Below are 19,447 nucleotides of genomic sequence, written 5' to 3' on the forward strand. Positions count from 1 at the left end.
CTCCAACCATGTGATCCCAAATCAGCTGACCTCCAATCATGTGATCCCAAATCAACTGACCTCCAATCATGTGATCCATATCAATGTAACCAACCACAAACTAGGTAGCCTATTTAAGTGAGGTTCACAGAGCATTCTAGGAGCCATTCTGTAGTCAGAATCTCCCGCACCACTAAGGTGTGTAGTCATCATCCTCTAAGCTGGTATGTTCATTCTCTGATTGCTTCATATGGTTTCCTAAATGTTCCTTTAACCTGTTTTCGTAACTTTCACATTATTCATTTAGATGTACCTTCTATAATGTATTGGATGAATAGCTTGTATCTGACAAATAAATTGTTATGCTTTGACCTGCATAGTTTTCTAGAATTTCTTTAGATATCCCTGTCTGGAATTAGACAGCTAACCTTAGCACACCCTGAACCCTCTGTAGCTTCGGTAAGATGTTCTGTCCAGATGAGTATAGTGGTCCAGGCCAGCACTATAGCCTCTGACCAACTTTCACACTAGGATCATTGCTCAGTAAATGGCGCCTCCCGAATTAGTCGGCCGAGGAGGGGCTCGCACACTATTCTTGGGGAAGATGCGTCTAATTAAATAGCTAGAAGGCATTCTTGTAACAGTATCGTGGGTAGGCCCACATCGGCCTACTATGGATAGTAATATTACTTTGACTGAAACTTCTCCGTATCTAGCAGGGTCAGAATCATTAAGTTAACAGGGGTTCTATAATCAATTGTTATTTCCAACAGCGCGCGGAAGCTTCACGATTTCCTTCGACCACTCCCAGTTCCCTCATTGGTCCTGACGAGTGACGTCTTATAAGATTTACTCAGCAGACACTTTTATCCAAAGCAACTTATAACAGCGACAATAAACATTAAACACTGAATCCATCTTATAAATCTTATGTGTTTTACTACTGCAAAACTTTCAACAAATAGCTTACCAAAAATGAGGATGCACAATGATGTCAACAAATAATTGAATATGGACTTAAATATGTGATGAAATTGAGGAACTTTGCTTAATTGCAAAAGCATCGGAGATCTTTTTTGCTCAGAGAAATGGGAAGTAGAAATGCATTTACAAAGTTGCTAGAGAATCACATGGCCATCTTCACTGCTATCTGAAGTAGTTATAAACCTTTGAGTTCAACTCCAATAATGATGCAACTCCATGCATACTGTATAGGAAATCAAATCAGGGCTTCAATGGGTTGCAAAGTCTGCTGCAACATGCAAATCCTTTATTCAGTAGGGCTCAACCATGCTTTGCATTTGTGAGGGTTGTGTCTGTTAATCACCTTTACTTTCACTATTCTTTGATATACTGTATAAAGTAATGTTCTTGTTAAGAACAGGCTTGTTTTTATCTTGGGAAATGTAAGTATTTCATGGTCTTCCGTGTTAATAGTTTAGGGTCTCCAGATGTAGTAGGCCTGTAGTAGTTTCCATACAAATAAGTCTGCCACCTGCAGTTGTCAAAACAAACATAAATTATACATTTTACATTTTTACACATACTGATGACAGCTTTATTTTCATTTTTGTTCAGTATTTATAGTGAGAAAACATCCCAATATTCATTACAGCCTAGATACAGCCTTGATGCTGTGGCATCATGGGAGTAGGTCTGTATATAAATCATGATAAATGTAAATGATCTAAGTAAATCATTGTCTTCCTCTAGTAATTTTCTGTGGCAGGCTCTGTTGCAAACATCTATTAGAAGCCATTTCAGCTTTCCCCCATGGTACATCTCTGCCTCAGGCCATGAGTGTCTTTTTCAAAAGCTGTTTAACCACAGCAGACTTTATAATACTTGGTGCACTTTATACTCTCAAAGTGGGAACAAAATGCAAGTCTTGGCAACTTGCAACAACAGTAAGCAATTTATGCTTACTGGACATCTTCAGAATGGCCAGTGGCAAAATGTCATGTCCACGTTGGCATGTTGTAACAGAAGTAACACCCAGACTCATGCTCTGAGCCTCATCCCCCAGAAAGGCGCGAGGAGAGAAAGATGGTGTGAAAGTCAGACCAGCAAGTGCTGTGTGCGCTGTACCATCCCCACCCCTCGTTCACGAGTATAAAATGTTGTAACCCCCGACGCGCTCTTTTTTTTAGCTGCATGGTCCGTTTAAGAAGTAATGGTAAGTTATCTTTTTATAAGACAAAGGTATCTTATAAATGTATAGTTAAACAATAATAGTGGTATTCAAAGAATTGTGTGTACAAAATTACAATATTATTACATATGCCTATTTACTTTTTTTCATTCGCTGTAGATGTTGGTGGTGTATGTGTCAGTGCTACTAGTGCTGTTTGCCAGCATAGTGAGCACTCAGAGTGGTCAAGGCCCGGTGAGTAAGACTTGCTCTGATAGTCATTCCCCACTAGGAATCCACTATGCAAACTATCTATTAATGTATGTAGTAACAAGGAATAAAGTGGTAAAAGGCAGCACAATTTTTCATTGCTTAAAAAATTGCTTTTATACTGCTTGCAGGTCCTTTTCTATTTCTTTTTCATGATCAGGTCAATTCTTAATTATGGAAGAGGCTTTGAAAATGAACCACTGAGTCCAGACAAATGATTCTCTTATACAACAACTCACATACTTAATTGGTTCATATCATATTTAGTTGCATGCCATCAGAATCAATACAATTCTGTAAGGACATTTTAGTTCATCCTTATGGTTATGAATTAACTAACCAGTGTTTTGCTGTTTTATCCAGTATGAAATGGAAGTTTGGAATAAAGATGATCAACCATTATGGGAACAACTGTCCACACTGCAGGAGGTAAATTGAAGATATGTGAAAATGTCCCATTTAATCATTTCACTAACAAGAATTTTGCTCTTCAAAACTGTGATTGGTCGATAGAATGTTTGCATATGAGTGAAAATGTAACATTTTGGAATTTTGACAAAATTACATACATTTTCATACATTATTCATATTTTTCTTTGGCCCATTTATGTAAATTATGTAAATAAAAAGAGAAAGGTAGTTTTGATGGCTGTTCTCCTCTTAACATGCATTTGGGTGTGGGTGTGTGATTGCACAGGAGATGGAGAGCCTGAGACGTGAACAAGCCATATTAAAACATAAACAAAAGGCCTTAGACCAAGTAAGTCCCTTACAACCATGCAATTATTTATATTCATTCCAATTTCAGTAGCCTACGAGCATGGCGTGCTACGAAAATGTAAAAGCTATTAAACAATTCATATTTCATAATATAAACAATATACTGTAGCCTACAGTATGATAATATATTATGTTCTTTTCACAGATGCTGATCATCGATGAGAATGTGACCTCGTTGAAACAAAGTCAGTAATATTAATGATGCATTATCAGGCTGTAAAGGTGGCGTGTTGTATTATTTGAATGCATAGAACAGCAGCGCAGTGTCTGATCGTCCTCATCGTACACTCAACAGGTGGCCGTCCTCAGCTTTTCTCTCCGCCGCACCTTTGGCTGAATGAGGGGGATGAAGATGATGAAGGTGACGGCATCCCCAACTATGACCCTTGCTTCCGCTACAGCATATTGGACCAGGCCTGGAGGGCCACCAACTACACAACCAAGAGCGTTAAGTGTGATCGCCAGGTGAGGTGGCAGGGCTGGTATCGCCTCTACTACCGGGGAAAGAGCATCCAGATGCCCGAGAAGTGCATCCCGGAGAACCATTGCGGCACCCATTCACCGCTCTGGCTCACCCAACCGCACCCAAATATACGCGACGGCGTCGTCACTCGAAAGATGTGCGGGAACTGGAAGAAAAAGTGCTGTGCTTTCCAATCCAACCCTATCCAGGTCAAAGCCTGCCGCGGTAACTATTACGTCTACAGACTCGTCAGACCGACTGCGTGTCATCTGGCTTACTGCGCAGGTAAGATCCACTCAGGCCTACCGTTGGTTGTTGGTCTGTTGTTGCTTGTGGTGATCTCTATTTCTATATCACTGTTCTGTCTATCACTGGGTGTGTTCTCTTCTTAGATGTTAACACTCTTGTGTGTGGAAGATGCAGCAGTAACCAATATTGTACGAGCAGAGACAGGATTACTTACAGATGCGCGGCCAGGAAGAAGAAAAGTAAGCTACTGAGTAGGCCTAAATGTTTATTTTAGAGGAAGAAAATTGGCAAGATAGATATATATTGAGTCTCATGTCTGCCTATTTCTCTCTTCTGACAGTTAAAAAGCAAGTCATTCACTTCTTTGCTTCGTACCCGGGGAGCCTCAAGGGAAAGGTGAACCGCATCAGATTCAGCAAAGTTCTTGTTAATGTGGGTGCGGGCTTCAACAAACAAACTGGTGTGTTTCGAGCCCCTGTCTCCGGCGTCTACCAGTTTTATTTCTCTAGCCAGTCCGGAGGAAGCGGCGGCAATGCAACCAACTTGTGGCTGGTTATTAATGGCTACTGGGTCTCTGTGTCACGTTCAGATGTCAAAACCTCTGCCTCCATCGGAAGTCTTAGCACATACATGACGACCCTCCGCAAAGGTGCCCAGGTTTATGTGACTCACGTCACTGGTCAGTCCTGGGCAGACTCTGCATCTAATACCATCACATTTGGTGGTTCTTTGCTGATGCAGCGGAGATTAAAATAAAGCACAATTGTCTTGCATTAAAACTATTTTCTATATTAGGCTAAATCTTACCTGTAAGGTGGACACAACATGCGAGTGCATCTAGAAAAACCCAGCACGCAAGTTTTTGTTGTCTCCAATGCATCTGTCCTCAATGTGTGTATATTTTGTCTATGCTATTTTGTGTTTCATTTGATGCTATTTTATTATTAAAAGTGATTTGATTCAGGCTGCTTGTTATTTTGGTTTTGTGCAATTTTGACATTGAGACGTGTATTACCCCAGTCAAACACAAGATGGTGTTTTAGCTCTGCCTTGATCAGTATAGCCAGTTTCAGGAAATAGCCTAGAATATTGACACTTACTGGGTATTCTTGCAGCCCAGTGAGTGAAATAGGCTATGGGAAGGGGGGGGGGGGGGCAGGATCACATGTCCTTGGTCTTGTAAGTAGGCCTATTATGAAAAAGTTGGATCCATTATGAATTTGTTAAATTGTATCAAAAGAAACAACGTAGGCTACCACCGGCAAGCCTTTTTGTAAATTTTGAGTTCGGCTACGAATAGATCCACAGCCTACTTTAGGCTACGTCGAAATATAACCTATGCGCTATCGTCCAACTGTGCTGTCGTGTTGTCAAAACATTGGCCTACAACGCCTGGGCTGGAACACTGAACTGGCGCACAAATTAAACAAAAACCGACTTGCCTAGTATGGTCAACAAGGTCTTGTCTGTTCAAAATTCTTGGAATTCCTGGGGGAACCCTATCACAGTAATAGATTTTATCAGCACACCTGTATCACTTTGAAGTTGTAGCCTATTGTTGCTGCCGTTAAACGGTTTAAGTTTGTCTGTATGCTATGGGAGGAACAGATGGAGGCAAGCGCTACAACCGCACCGGGCTAAAGAGGAGGGGCAAGGGCGAGTCGGGATAGGATACTATTCGTCGTTACATAGGCTACTGTATGCTCTCTGGGATAGAACAAATTCAGGGAAAGGGTTATGGAGAGGCGTTTGACTTTGACGGATTACAACATTATGGTGTTCGCTTGAAGCAGCGAGTTGCTCCTCACACACAATATCTCTGGGATTCTAGGGCTGGTAATTAATACGAGAGCGCAACTGGTAGCTACCAGCTTGAAGTTACTCTGGAACATCAGTTTCTATTTCAAGCTAATTCAGCGCAACATGAGAAATTAGCCTATATGCACGCCTTCTAGCAAATACTTGCGGTGGCACTCTACAAATGTGGTCATTAGGACAATGCTGAAAAACTTTGGTTTGTCATCAAAGATGCCAGCGTAACGTAGGGTAGGAACAGCTGGGACTCGGGCTAGTGTTTATCTTTTGTTTCGCAGTGAATCAGTCCAAATAAGTCTATCAAAGTTTTTGTTTACATCAACCATATTTTCTATCGTCTTGAGAAGTAACTTTTGGATAAAAAAACAACCATGGCAGAACACGAGAGTTTGGAGTTCGGGAAGGCGGATTTTGTTCTTCTGGACAACGTGTCCATCGAAGAATTTATGGCTAACCTCAAGCTCAGGTAGGTAACCGCGGTCATTCACCTTCTTGCTTTGAATGAATCGCCCGCAAGGGAGACAGGGTAGCCTATACATATCTAGTACACTCTCCAGCGTTACTAAGAAGAGCAATAAAAGCCCACCGTTTGGTGACATTTATTTTTTATTGACTGCATTTTTCAGAAAGGCGCTCACCTGTGGAGTACTGTTAATAACATTAAACGCAACATCTTATTTGCCTTCGACCTATCTTAGGCTATAGGTAGACTAAGCGATGGCATACACTCACTCATATTTTGAAGTAGCGTAGAGTGAGATCACCTCATAGCCTGGTTTATTCGGATAGGTCGGTGTGTCAGTCTGCTGCCATTCCATTCTCAGTTAGACCGGTAATTGTAAGAGCCAGCGAGGTGCTCCACCCAGGACAGAACAATCGTCGGACCTGTTTTGCATTGCATTACGTTTTGGATTGCATTACGTAGCCTACCATCTGTAATAAAGGGATGCTTGTGTAGATTACAAAAGAGATTTAATTGAAACGAGTCGTTTGTTTACCATGTGTGAGCAGAACTGGCATGACGGCTCAGGAACCAGGTGCACGTGTATTTAAACTGAAATGGACACTGCAACACCAGACCCGTGGTGAATCATGCACATAATGGTAAATAGTAATTGAAAAGGCATGTGCTCTCATAATGTCAAGCCAGTCATTCATATTAATTTCCAATCCCTCATGCAAACGTCATGGCGCTTTTGTCATTTGTTTTCCCTTTTTTGGATATGTTATTGTGTAGGGCTAAGATGTTTGCACCTCATCGGCACCTGTCAGGTTCCAGTTCTGGGCTTATGTAAATTGTTATGTAATTTCCTGTGTACTCCACTGGCCATCATTGTTTTTCACAATAGTGAAGTTTTCCTTTGAGAAGCACTCTGTTTTGCTGGGTGTCCCTTAAGACCTCACATTACATTTCCTCATTCTTCAGCTTTTAATTAATTGTTTGCTTCGACATGGCAAACGTTGCTTGAAAGACCTTAAAACTCAAGACCTGACACACCTGACACTTTTTCACACAAGAGACTGAAGGCAGCTAACCTTTGTTAAAATTATTATTTATATTGATGCTCATTGGACAGACCCTGATTTGATAGAGGAAATAAACTTTGGGGTTCTGCACATGGATGACCTTCATTCAAGTTCCATTACAACATTGTTTAGAATAAGCCAATGCATTCTCACAATGTATTTATTTAGCTGTCCACATATGGGAAATTGCAACAGTGGCACTTTGTTTTTTTCGTGCTCGCGTACAAACACACACACACACACACAAGGTTTGGAAGTTGATGAGATGCGAGTGATCTTATAAATGTTTTAGCCAGGGACTTGTTCCCATCAGATACACATTGAGGTCTGCGAGGCGATCTGCGAGCCAGATTGTCATGTCAGCGAGAATCACCGAAATCAAATTGAAGACATCCCAACAGCCTCTCCGTAGAAGCGGCCCTCTGGAAGGGAGTGTTGTCTTTGGAACTTAAGGAGTCCAGCTCCTCTGCTTCCTTAAGCAGATTTCATGCACAGCATTTATCGTGTTTGCGCTGCTGTTTATGGTATCATTACCGCTCTCTGAGAATGGTGCTTGTTGTCCATGAAGGTGTGCACGTTGCTCATCTCGCGTATTTAAAAGCATCATTTATCCATCGACTTGACGGTTGATAATATGTATTACTCATTCATTCACTGTTGGCGTGGGAGGGGACTGTGGTTGCGTGGTGACATTGGTGACATAGCATATTTTATCAGCCTGATATCACCGTCAGACAAGGGCCTGCTATGTGAGAAACATGTGAACAGGTGTTGTGTGTGTGGGTGCATGTCTCATTGTTATTGTGTGTGTGTTTGCAGGGTTGCCAACTCTCACGCATCTGGCGTGACACTCAGGCTTTCAGCACTAATCTCACGCTCTCACGCACACGCAAGAAATGTCACGCCAAATCCATTCTTATTTTTTTTGCAATCCGTTCATTTTTTGTTGATGACTAGAATAGACCACTGCATTGTTTCTAAATAACAAGAGACGAGTTTAAGGCATACATATATGTCTAGACCAGTGATCCTCACTATTTTTGTCACAAGAGCCACATTGGCAGTGCAAAATCAAAAGGAGAGCCACTTTTAAGACAACATACTAAGTCACCTTTGCAAATGTGCATTTCTACATATAAATTGGACATCCCACAAAAAAGAAATAACACAGCCTGGGTAACGTTACACTGGGTAACGTTACACCTGTTGTTTGTCTGCTCTTCCCCTCTCTGGTGTCTTCGTGCTGATTTTTGTTCACTGTGTGTCTGTCCGTCTGGTATTTGAGCTCATTTCTGTCCCTTTTTTTTATTATTAAAAACCGTCCATTTTGTGTTTCACGCTAGCGGAACTAACATCTCCTGCCTGTGCCTGCAAAAGTGCGCTGCGGTTAAGTTTTGTAAACAATGCCACGTGGCATGCGGGCTGTGTTGCCAGGTTTGACAATACCCCCTTTAGGAAGCACCATTAAGGCTTAATAACTTCCTTTCACCTTCATTATTTGGGTGAAGGGAGACGTATAGCCTAATTCAGATGTTTGCGTTTTTGTAGTGCAGTATTGTATGTTTATGAAGCACATTTGAAAAAAAATGATTGGCTGTGTTACCACATACAGTGGGTCCCATTTAGAAGTGGCCACTTCATTTGCGCTTTCCGTGATTCAAGCAGCTGCGTGAAATGTATTACAACTTATCGCCACGAGGTGGCAGTTTAAGTCCGTTGTAGCATTGACGGGAAACAGGGCAGCGGATTGCATTCAAAGGCGTTGCAAGTGGCAGTGAGATACTGTAAGCAGAACGAAACTAAAGATCACCTCGTTGAAGTCATACAGTAGACTAGGCTAAATCAGAGCCTAGCCTACCTTTGTTTTTATCAACCTGGGGCCAGAGATGATGGCCTTTGGCGAACAGTTTAGGCCTACTCAAAATGAGTAAAACCAAATTTGGCGAAATCTCGCCAAAGCTGCCATGCGAGCCACCAGTTATAGCTTGACGAGCAGCATGTGGCTCGCGAGCCGCACAATGAGTAACAGCAGCAACAGCAGGTAGTAACAGCAGCAACAGCAGGTAGGTCTCAGCGCAGTGTTCTGTTGATTCGCTGACTATTTTAATCCGGTCCGCAACACCAACACGTTGCTATTTATACCTATGAGGCAGACGGAAGCAAAGTGTGGCCGTCTTCTCTGTTGAACTACTCACAAAGTAGGCTAGCCTAATCATCACACAGATATCATATTAAATAACTTTTATACGGTGCTATAGCCGCTATTTGCTGTGATAAACGGTTCGCGAGAAAATTAACTTTCATGAAATAATCATAGGCTATTAGGCTACTCTACAGCTCTGCGCTCATCTCAATTCATATAGGGTGGAATAGCCTATCTCACAAACTTTTCGTTCAACTACATGACAAACCGTAAACCAGAATAAACAGCACAGTTTACCGAACACAAAGGTGTAATGCAATCCCCTGTAGCTTACAATGAAGCCTTTCCAGAGTAATCGGTTTTGAAATGGTAGCAAATTTCTATATGGTCTCCAACTTTGGGCTTTAAGTGTCTTAAAACTAAGCTGTGCTTAAATACCTATATATCTAAAATCAGAGGATATACAGCTCATGGCTAAGAGTTTGTCTATGTAGCCATAATTTTTATTTTCACAAAATGCTAAGCATGCATGTATTTAAGTGTGCTTAAATTGGGCAATGCATGATTTCATAACAGGCCAAATAGAAAAAATAAATGTTAAATATAGCCTAGATATAATATTAAAATTAGATGATATAGGCTAGTATAGAGTTAGATAAAGTTGGATGGCTCCAGAACGCCACACCACCTTTATGACACTAGCTGTTCTGTTGTCCTTTAGTTTTGTTGCTACTGGGCATGAAGGGCAGGTCAATTTGACCGATCCCAAGCCCCTCCTCCCATTGTCAGTCCCATAGTTACTGTTGCTAAGTCGGACAAGTTTGCAGGAAAGTGTGCGAGAACGCGTGTTCAACATGGGTACGCAGCACCATTTAGCAGAGTGTAACAGTGTATGCTAGATTTCTGGGCGTCAAGTAATATTGATATATTCAAAAAACAGAGGCCAGAAAGGCCTTCAGTATTCGGAAGGACACATTCACAATGTCTGCTGTTATCAACGAGGTGGAACACCACAAATTGAGGACAAACCAATCTGGTGTTACGGATCTTAATGGGATGCATGTTAACTGGGGATAAACAATTAGCACGTTATCACAAGCAGGTAGTTTACCTTATTTGCTGCAGATGTGACTGATTCAATAAACAGGTCTGTGCAAACATATGGTGTTGACGTGTCCATAACAAAATCTAACCATATTTCGAGGATTAATTAAAGACGGGTCCAAGTGTTGCAGATCCAAGTTCCCACGCAACTTGGGAGAGTGGCTAGCCTGTTAAGCAGCTCATGTTGGGGAGGTGGAGAGATAGCTTCGCTTCGGTAGGCCGATAGCCTACTTATTATTTTGAATGGCTGCTTTAGAAGGAAGAGTTCAAATAAACATGATACAAATGTAGGCTATTGAAAAGAAACCACTAGATCTACCCGAGTTTACCCATACAACGCACGACATATCTGCAGTTTGCAGACGTGATTTGTCTTGCACAAGACTTCATCAGTGCCCGCTTATGCTATACTTAATTTAAATGTGGGCAATGTAGTAGGCCTAATATTGGCGATTTCGAGACTGCATAGCCTATACAGCAAGGTTTTCAATCGGCACATGATTTGATCTTTAGAAGACATTGGCTATCTCTCGTTCAGCCATCAATGATGCATCGCAGTAGTCTATTCCGTTTGTTGAAAAAATGGTCATTAGCTTATTTCTGTGAACAGTCTTCTGTCCCAAGTTAAACATGGCAAGGTAGCCTATGCCTAAAAGCTGAAAGTATTCTTATTGTGTGTAAGGCGATACGTGATTGAAGGTGTAGCCTATTTGCGCGTACTTCCAATTGTATGAGTGTGAGTTCAGTTCCTGCAAGGTAGGTATATTTTTTTGCGTAGGCTTATGTTGTCGTTTCAACAGTGGAAACCAGGTTTAGTTATGTTTTTGTATGTAGTTATGAACATAAAAAAGGGAACATTTTTGTACACACTCAGATTTCTTTACTGAAAAGTAGCAGCCTATCCAAAGTTATGCAAAGTTAGGCCTATGTCTGTCAACGTTTCACACGGTCAGGATATCGGATGTCACTTCTACAAGTATCCCAGGCATATATTTGAACCTTTTTGAGCTCTTTAGTTATTTAGTTACTTAGGCTACTCGCAAAAGAAGCATTAGCATTCACATAACCGGCGTATTGTAGGCTACAGAATGGACACTATAAAATTCAAAATTGACCGAGGTTGACTGAGGTCCTCCGACGTCCTCATTGTGACATAGTAAAAGGGGGCGGGGCTTGGGATCGGTCAATTATGAGTTCTGTCCAACATTGATGGCATAGGTTTAGAAAAAAAGTCAGCACATTTTAATCATATCGCAATAATACCAATAACCGCAATCATTTTGGTCATGATTTTTCATCAGTTCATACTCTATCTCTTGTGGCTGGTAAAAAAGTTGAGTGGCTGGTAGATTTTGGAATCCCCCAGCCACAATGGTAGGTGGAAAAAAATAATTTATTTCCATCCCTGATACATACGTACACTCATACACACATTCATATTTGTAAATCTCAATCTGTCCATTTCTTTCCCCAAAACTCGCCAGAAGTCATCATTTAAGGGGTTATTTTTTTTTTTTTGTTTTTCTACCAGGGGGCCATGCCCCCGGACCCCCCTAGAATTGCTGAGCTACTACCTTTTTCAGGTGGGCAGGGCGGCCCTTTTCATGTCTGTGCCCAGGGGCGCAGTGGCTCATAATCCTCCATGCCACGGGGTAAAAACACTGGTCTTGTTTTCAAGTGAAGTTCTTGAATTTCCCCTGGGGATCAATAAAGTATCTATCTATCTATCTATCTATCTATCTATCTAAGTGTAATCAATAAATGAATTGTACATTTTGAAGAAACTTTTCCATTCTATTAGTTTTTTTTACATAGGCCTAAATCAGGGATTATACATAGCAAAAGAGTCAGGGAACAGACAATTTTTAATTAGGTTTAGGGAAAAATGTAACGCACACGCACTATGACTTCACAACGTCCCCTGTGTTTGTGTGTGTGTATATTAGAGTTGTAGAGTTGAGCGCGTTGTATCCCCGGCTTTTCCCTGGTTCTAGGTGGGTTGCTGGGTCTGCGTTTGTTTTCTCTGCTGTTGCAGGCTGTTCCGGACATGGCGTGTGCAGATTGTTATTTGCGGAGGGTGTGAGCAGAGGCACTTCCTGCTTTCCTCCTCACTCCACTCCACATCTGTGCAGACAGAGAGAAGGGGGGGGGGGGGGGGGGGTAGAGAATGAAGAGGACCAGGTGTGTCCTGTAGTAGACCTACCCTTATGTGTCAGGATTTGATATCCATTATACTGACAGCTATGAGGTCTGGTTTTGTGGGTTATAGTGCTTTTTAAGCGATGACCTTCTGGTCCTAAAGTGTATGGCTATCTGTAGTCTTTACTTGAGTGGAACTCCCTTTTTGTCCTTTGCTGCCACAGCTGGTTATCTTGAGGACATTTGCTGCATTTAACTTGAGGTTAGCCCATTGGTTTGTAAGTGTACTGCCAAGGAACATTCTAAATATAAACCAACAGGAATTCAGTTTTTTTTTCTTTTCTTGGCGGGAGTATCAAGATGGAAACTGCACAGTTACCCAGGACCAGTTAGATGTCATCTCAGGGTTGGGCAAGGGTCCACATTTATTCTGCTAGTGTAACAACGAGAATGACACAACTAATGGGTCAGACTTAGACTTCAACTCTCATCTCCACCCATTCCCTCTCTCTCTCTCTCTCTGTCTCTCCTTAATTCCCATGCTCCCCTTTCACAGTGTCTGTAAGGATGTGCGGGCAACTTCCATGGCCATGCAACTCAATCGATGCCTTTATATGGCAGTGTTGTTGTGTCTGCCCCGAGGACCTCAGGAAGCGTTCTGGTAACCCGCTCGATTAGGCCCTCCCTGCCTCAATTCTCCCTCCCCTTTCCAAAAAACAATTACACATCAGGGGCATTCTCGAGATTCCTGCCAACGGCGTCTCTGACACTCCAGATGAAATAGCTGATTACCACTTTACCGTGTCTGCAGTCTAGTCGGCCTCTCTGCTAATGTGCTCTACAACAGAGTAGTGTTCTTCCGCAGACTATGGTATAAGAAACTCCAACAAAAATCCAACAAAAGTCACAATAGTAATCCTTTTATAAGAAGAGACGTTTGTCATGCTCATTTATTGTTTCTCCACGTTATTGTTTTGAACTCTGACCTCAGATATTCTCTCCAGGGGAAGCTTCAGGAAGGATGCAGGAGTGCAGAGCGAGGCCTTGTGGCATGTGTGGCTGATACAGCTCATTGCTCGGGTTCATCCTGTAGCTGCCTCGTGCCCATAAGGCTTCCACGCCTCTTTGCCACAGCTGATTTGGGCTACTCATGGGCTTATGTTGTGTTCTGACCATGCGGCCTCCATTACTCTTTGTGTCATTGCCTGGAAACAGGTCATGTATGGTAGTTGTGAGTAACAGAGCTCAGTTTTTTGTAATCTTCTCTTATATTGATTCAGAAAATGTGTCATTTGTCTCTTGGAGGAAGCCTAAACTGACAAATTGGGTCAGTTGGCCAAATGGTTAATAATTACTCAACCATAATATGGTTATGACTATTTCTTTTCACCTTATTTCTCTATTTTATGGGTGGAGTGGCACAATCAAAGGTCAGATAATGTTTCTGCACTGCATCGACTTTACAACATGTCCGAGACCATTTATCCATGCTGTTGCCTAGCTAGCAATCAGAGCGCTTTATCTTTAATGCTGTGGAGTGCAATCAGATGCACTGGGTAAGGGTCAAAGGTCAAGGTTCAGGGAGCTTTGTATGTGTGTGTGTGTGAGTTGGGACATAGGTTCACACTGACCCCATTTCCTTGTGTGTCCAAGTGTCTGCGTGTGTGAGAGTTGTTAGCCTGTTGGCCATGCCTGGTCTGGAGGCTTATGTTTCACAGTGTCCTGAGGTACAAATTGACACAAAGTGGTTATGGAACCTGACGCTGTCGCGCCCAAATGAATGGTGATTTGAAAAGCAGACACACCTCCCGTCTCAAGTGTGTGTGTGCGTGTGTGCGTAGGCTCTTTTTGAGTTTCACCTGAGCTGCTCCGCTGTGTCTCCAGGCAACCGGAGGCTCTCCTGCGCCCAATAGCAACGCAGGCTTCAGGATCCAAGCCTCAGGTGTAGTGTGCAGCGGCTGACGTGAGGTAAACAAGTTCCTCACTTCCTCTTCCCCCTGGGAGGTTGGAAAGGAACTCCCTTATTCTTCCGGGGAAAGGACAGAACCAGAACTGTGTGTCCACTTGTGTCCCCCAAAGGGATGCCTCCGAGTGGAACCATCAAACACAAATATAGACAAAAGGGCTGTTTTCATCAGGGAGCTGTTCTCATATCATATTTTCATTTACAAAGTACTTGACGGGTGCTGTTCCCGGTTAAGCCCAGCGTGTGGGCCCTGCCCGTGGGTCACCCTCGCTCCCGTCGCTCCGCTTGATGCGTGAGGGCTCCAGCGCTCTCCCTGCCGCCCGATGGCGTGGCTTAGCTGCGGCTGGCCCAGTCCTCCCAGAGGTCCACTCTTTGTTCCTCCCCTAATAAAAACAAACGGAGCGGGAACAGTCCGTCCTCACAGCAGACACCGCTCCTGCCCTCTGGCTAAAATTAAAAGAAAAGCAGACAAGGGAAGAGAGGAGGACTTGTTCTTTTTTTCTTTCCTTTTTACAGGATGGCTGCACCCTGTGAGGATCAGATCACTACCAGGACTTTATTAAAGCATCTCTTTCTCTCTCTTTTTCTCCCTCTCTCTCACTCTCTCTGTCTCTTTCTCTCTGTCTGTGGTCAGCTGAGAGAAAACATATTTTTAGAGGAATGGTATTCTTAGATGGACTGGGCCTTTTTTTCTGATCTGGAGTTTATTGGCTTTTTGTCTTTGTGTTTCTTTGAATGTGTTTCTCTAGCCAATCATAAACTCTTCACGCTAATTTGCTGACGACCGGTTCACAGTGGGGCGCTTTTTCCTCTCTTTGCCAACTATGGCAGAGAAACACTGGACGAAAAAGAAAAGAAAAAGTAGCCGCTTCTGGCTCGGCCCCGTTGTTTTTCTTTTTTTTTTGCGCTTATCTGGCCCACATTGTTGTGGCCTCTCAGCTGTGCGGAGGCTGACCTCACCACCACCCTCGCTGCAGATGAAGGTACGCACGGCGGTGGACGTAAGCCAGAGGAGGAGGTAACACTCCGCCCGCTCCGTGTGGCCCTTGTGGTCGTCCGCAGGCCCGCTGTGAGGTAGCCGCGTGGAGGCGGCCGCACCATCCCCGCTGCGTCCATCACTTCACCACTCTCCTCTCCTGCCCTCCTGCTGTCGGTGTGCTACCCGGCCCGCCCGCTGCGCCGTGCTGCGCACCGCCTGGTACCAGCTCCTGAACTCGCCTCATTAGCGGAGAGAGGGAGAGAGAGAGAGGGAGGGAGAGGGAGAGAGAGGGGAAAAGCACTCCTTCAGGAAGATGTAATGGTAAAAAAATGTCTCTGCTCCTGCAAGGCTGCTGTAGAATTACATTTTCTTCACCAAAATGGCTTGTTCACTCTCTCTCTCTCTCTCTCTCTCTCTCTCTCTCAGACACACACACTTTCTCTCTCTCTCTCTCTCTCTCACACACACACACTTTCTCTCTCTTCCTGTCATGCTCTCTCTCATTCTCTCTCTCTCTCTCTCTCGCCTTTGAGGAAAGCGGAGGGCCAGTCTCGCCACAAGAATTTCCATACAACCCCCTGTAATCTGAAACACATTACCACCCCTCCATAAACAGGGCAGAGCTCCTCAGGCCCTCTCTCTCTCTCTCTTCTCTCTCTCTCTCTCTCTCTCTCTCTCTCTCTCTCTCTCTCTCTCTAGTCCCCCCTTCATTTTTTTCTTCCTTTCTCTCTCTTTTCCCCCCAAAATAAGCGCTGTGCCTCACAGACGTCTCATTTGTGGACTGTGTGCCTTGGCAGGAGGCTGTTGGTCGACCAGAGAAGAGAAGGCCTGAAGCCTGCCTCTCTCTCTCTCACACACTCTCCCCTTCTGCCTCTATCTCTTTCCCCATCTCTCTCTCTCTCTCTCTCTCTCTCTCTCTCACTCTTCCCTTCTGTCTCTTTCTCTCTTTCCCTTTCTTTACCTCCCACTTGTTCCATGTTTACGGCCTGTGTAGATATGTTTTGACTCGTGCTGGCCTCTCGCTCTTTTCTCCAGCTCTTTGTTTGGTCATAGTTAAGTTGATTATTGGTCATTTTCACGGGTCATAGTGAGTCTGGGTCCTCAGTCCCCTTTTTCTTCCCCCTTCATTTCCCCCGGAGGTCTCCCAGGAGAACAGTAAAACAGAAGGTGTTCAGGAGAGGATGTTATTTGCTTGGCACAGATTTTGCTAATCCACCTCTTTTTACCCGCCAGTGATTACATCTGGCTTGCGTGGCGTGCGTTGTTGACTGTCTGGGTTTATACGCACATAACACAGGCGGGCTCCCGCTCATTATCTGATTACAGGTTCGCCCAGGCGTCCCAGCTGCGTGATTTGAGACACGATGCTCACACTGTTGATTTAGATTTCAACAAGGATCTGTGGCCAGGGGACATGTGAGACAGGTTGATAAGGCAGACATAGAGAGCGAGAGAGAGAGAGAGAGAGAGAGAGAGAGAGGGAGAGAGGGAGAGAGAGAGAGCGAGAGAGAGAGAGAGAGAGAGGCTGTGTGCAGTCGGTGCATTTCCAGGAACATTAGTCAGCTACTGTGAGTGCTGTGAGTCAGGCTTTGTACAGAGCAGCCATGACATCACTCAGATTCAGTTCCCACTTTCTTTTTTCCCTCTCCGGTAGGAGGAAACCAGGAGCAGGGACGGGGTCAGCTGGGAAAACCCTCATCCATCCACTGACTCACTCTCATCCCCCGTTTTTTTGACCTCTCTGTCCATCGAGAGGCTTACCGCCACTGCTGGTTCTTTCCTTGGGTTAAGTGCACTCCCATTTCCCAATCGATGTGGTTTGTGTCACTCTTTTTTTACCCTGCTTGCCCACCAGCCTGCCCGGCCCTCTCTTCCCCTGTCAGTGTGTTTTTCAGCTTGTCTTTGCCCTCTTTTTTACCCTGATAGAAACCGGAGAACGTTCCCCAAATAGCATGCTGACTAACGTCTGCGTCTGTTGGATGGCCTCGTCATTTTTGTCTTTTTCTGTGTATATTTTCACTCACTTGCTCCCTCCCTCTCGCTCTCTCTCTCTCTCTGGCTAGACCATCATCACATCTGTTTTCTTCTCCTTAAGCCGTAGCGTCAGCTTTTGGGTGATGTGCTAAAGTGAGAATGGCCTCAGCCACAGGCCTCAGGCCCCCGGCTCTAACACCAGATCCCCTTCAGTCATTTTTATTGGATTCTGAAACAGTATCTGAGGTCCCAAACAAAAAGGAGAGGAAAAAAGAAAGCAAGCTCCTCTTTCTTCTCCTTGTCCGCCCTCCATCCCATCCCTTGAATGAGGGAGTGGCGGACACAAAAGCGTCTCCTGTCTTCTACAGACAATGGGGTGGGGTGGGGTGAAGGCTGGGGCATCCAGAGTAAAATAACCCAACCATCTATCAGCTCTCAGGCCAAAGCAAGGTGCTCACTCCTGGCTGTCATTTCCCTTTGATTTGGGAAGGAGCGCTAACGCAGCTATCGCAAATGCAACAAGCATGCTGCTTTTTGTAGCTGAGGATGTTAGCAGTCGCTGTAACTCAAGTCAACACTTCCCCCGTGTCTGGGAGTGAGAATGGGAAGTCACAAGTGGGGGGCTGTGACCTTCAAGCTATCAACATCAGCTATAGAGACTTCAAAGGAGACTAGCGTAGCATGTCTGTGCTCCCTCCACTCCCCCCCTTCTTCTTTTATTTAGCCACTTGAAAGACTAGCAGAGGTTGCTCGTCCAACACATCGCGTAGCTAATATATCTCATGGCTTGGCCGGCATGGAGTCACTGGAGAGAAATAGGTTTGCTTGAGGAGAGAGAGTGAAAGGAGAGAGAGAGAGAGAGAGAGAGAGAGAGAGAGAGAGAGAAAGTCTGGGACCAGAGGACCGGAGTGAATCTAATTGAGAAAGCTGCGGCCAGCTGTGAGTCCAGGAGCCAGCAGACAGACCCCATCCGCCCCGGGGGGAAGATTGATTTGTCTGTTTGGCTGCGGACGCTGGGAGTGCTAAGCTTTTAGAGCCCTGTCACCCACGGTGGCGGGGAGCTCCTGTTTAGCGCTTCAATGAGCACACGAAGCTGGCAGAAAATCCCATAATGCAACTCCCAGATGTGTGAGGAGGCCGCGGCTGGGGCGGACGGGCCCACGCGAGAGGGGCTGCGGCAGGACGGGGTTCAAAGGCTGTCTAACGACTCGGGAGTAAAAAATGACACGACGGCGTTGGCTACAAGCACTTTTCCATGTTATCCTCCTGCAATCCATCATATTTGAACCCCCTTCAGCAATCATCCTAGAACGGCGTTTTATTACCTACAAGACATACAGCATTTAATGTTTATATCAGAAGGGGAAATCAGTCATCCTCACCAGTTATTTCAAACTTTAAAGGTGCTCTAAGCGATGTCACGGTTTCTAATCTAAAACATTTTTTGTCACGTACGGCAAACATCACTTCACCATCCACTAGCTGCCTCTGCCCTGAATAGACTGTAAAAAATGTGGTCTCTGTGGACACAACTTGGTCCAGCCTGGACCATAAAAACTTTAACTGTCCCAGCTAATCACCTACGAGATGCACGTTTAGGAGAGTTTCAATTGCAGGGGAGGGAGGTGGAGGGAGTAGTGAGCTAGCTCTCTGTTTTGTTTGAACGTCAACACAACGACCTAACATCGCTTAGAGCACCTTGAAACAATCACCACACCTATTGGTTAATTATTAGTTACTCTGATACTGATACTGTAGGACAAGGCTGAACTGCAGAGTCAACAATCATAACTGAAAAGCATTTCAGCACTGGGTATGTAAGGCCATAAAACTGTTTAGTTGGGTCATACCCAGCATGCCTTGTGCTAAGCTGTGGATGGGGTGGCAAGGGTGGTTGCTTGATGGTAAATTGTGAAGCTGGATAACAG

General features: G+C 44.3%; 2 protein-coding genes and 1 long non-coding RNA gene across 4 annotated transcripts in view; 2 read left to right on the forward strand and 1 right to left on the reverse strand.

Annotated features, from left to right (window-relative positions):
• Positions 1-2,053: 2,053 nt before the first annotated feature.
• On the forward strand, positions 2,054-4,817 carry LOC121699930. The gene is made up of 8 exons (XM_042082504.1): positions 2,054-2,155; positions 2,291-2,365; positions 2,744-2,809; positions 3,078-3,140; positions 3,306-3,345; positions 3,456-3,908; positions 4,016-4,111; positions 4,213-4,817. Exons 1-8 carry the CDS (start codon positions 2,153-2,155, stop codon positions 4,626-4,628), a joined length of 1,212 nt encoding a protein of 403 aa, XP_041938438.1. The 5' UTR covers positions 2,054-2,152; the 3' UTR covers positions 4,629-4,817.
• Positions 4,818-5,514: 697 nt separating this feature from the next.
• myo1d (myosin 1D) overlaps positions 5,515-19,447 on the forward strand; it is a 98,655-nt gene continuing 84,722 nt past the window's right edge. Inside the window, exon 1 of the mRNA XM_042082503.1 lies at positions 5,515-6,153. Within this exon, the coding sequence (XP_041938437.1) occupies positions 6,059-6,153 (95 nt within the window). The 5' untranslated portion in view covers positions 5,515-6,058. The remainder of the gene's footprint in view (positions 6,154-19,447) is intronic.
• Positions 12,218-14,797, reverse strand: LOC121699933. 2 transcript variants are annotated; one of them, XR_006027078.1, is made up of 4 exons: positions 14,460-14,797; positions 14,232-14,322; positions 13,587-13,805; positions 12,218-12,585 (listed from the first exon to the last, which is right to left on the reverse strand). It is a non-coding gene; the product is annotated as an uncharacterized LOC121699933 (long non-coding RNA). The 2 variants fall into 2 exon arrangements; XR_006027077.1 differs by lacking the exon at positions 12,218-12,585 and having other exon boundaries at positions 13,347-13,805.

The sequence above is a fragment of the Alosa sapidissima genome, chromosome 24, assembly GCF_018492685.1.
Source record: "Alosa sapidissima isolate fAloSap1 chromosome 24, fAloSap1.pri, whole genome shotgun sequence".
NCBI lineage: Eukaryota > Metazoa > Chordata > Actinopteri > Clupeiformes > Clupeidae > Alosa > Alosa sapidissima.

Bases quoted from the DNA above. Each gene is read 5' to 3' on its own strand.
- LOC121699930 (XM_042082504.1), top strand. The intron at 2,366-2,743 runs GTGAGTAAGACT...TGTTTTATCCAG, and splicing joins CTCAGAGTGGTCAAGGCCCG to TATGAAATGGAAGTTTGGAA. The intron at 3,141-3,305 runs GTAAGTCCCTTA...TTCTTTTCACAG, and splicing joins AACAAAAGGCCTTAGACCAA to ATGCTGATCATCGATGAGAA.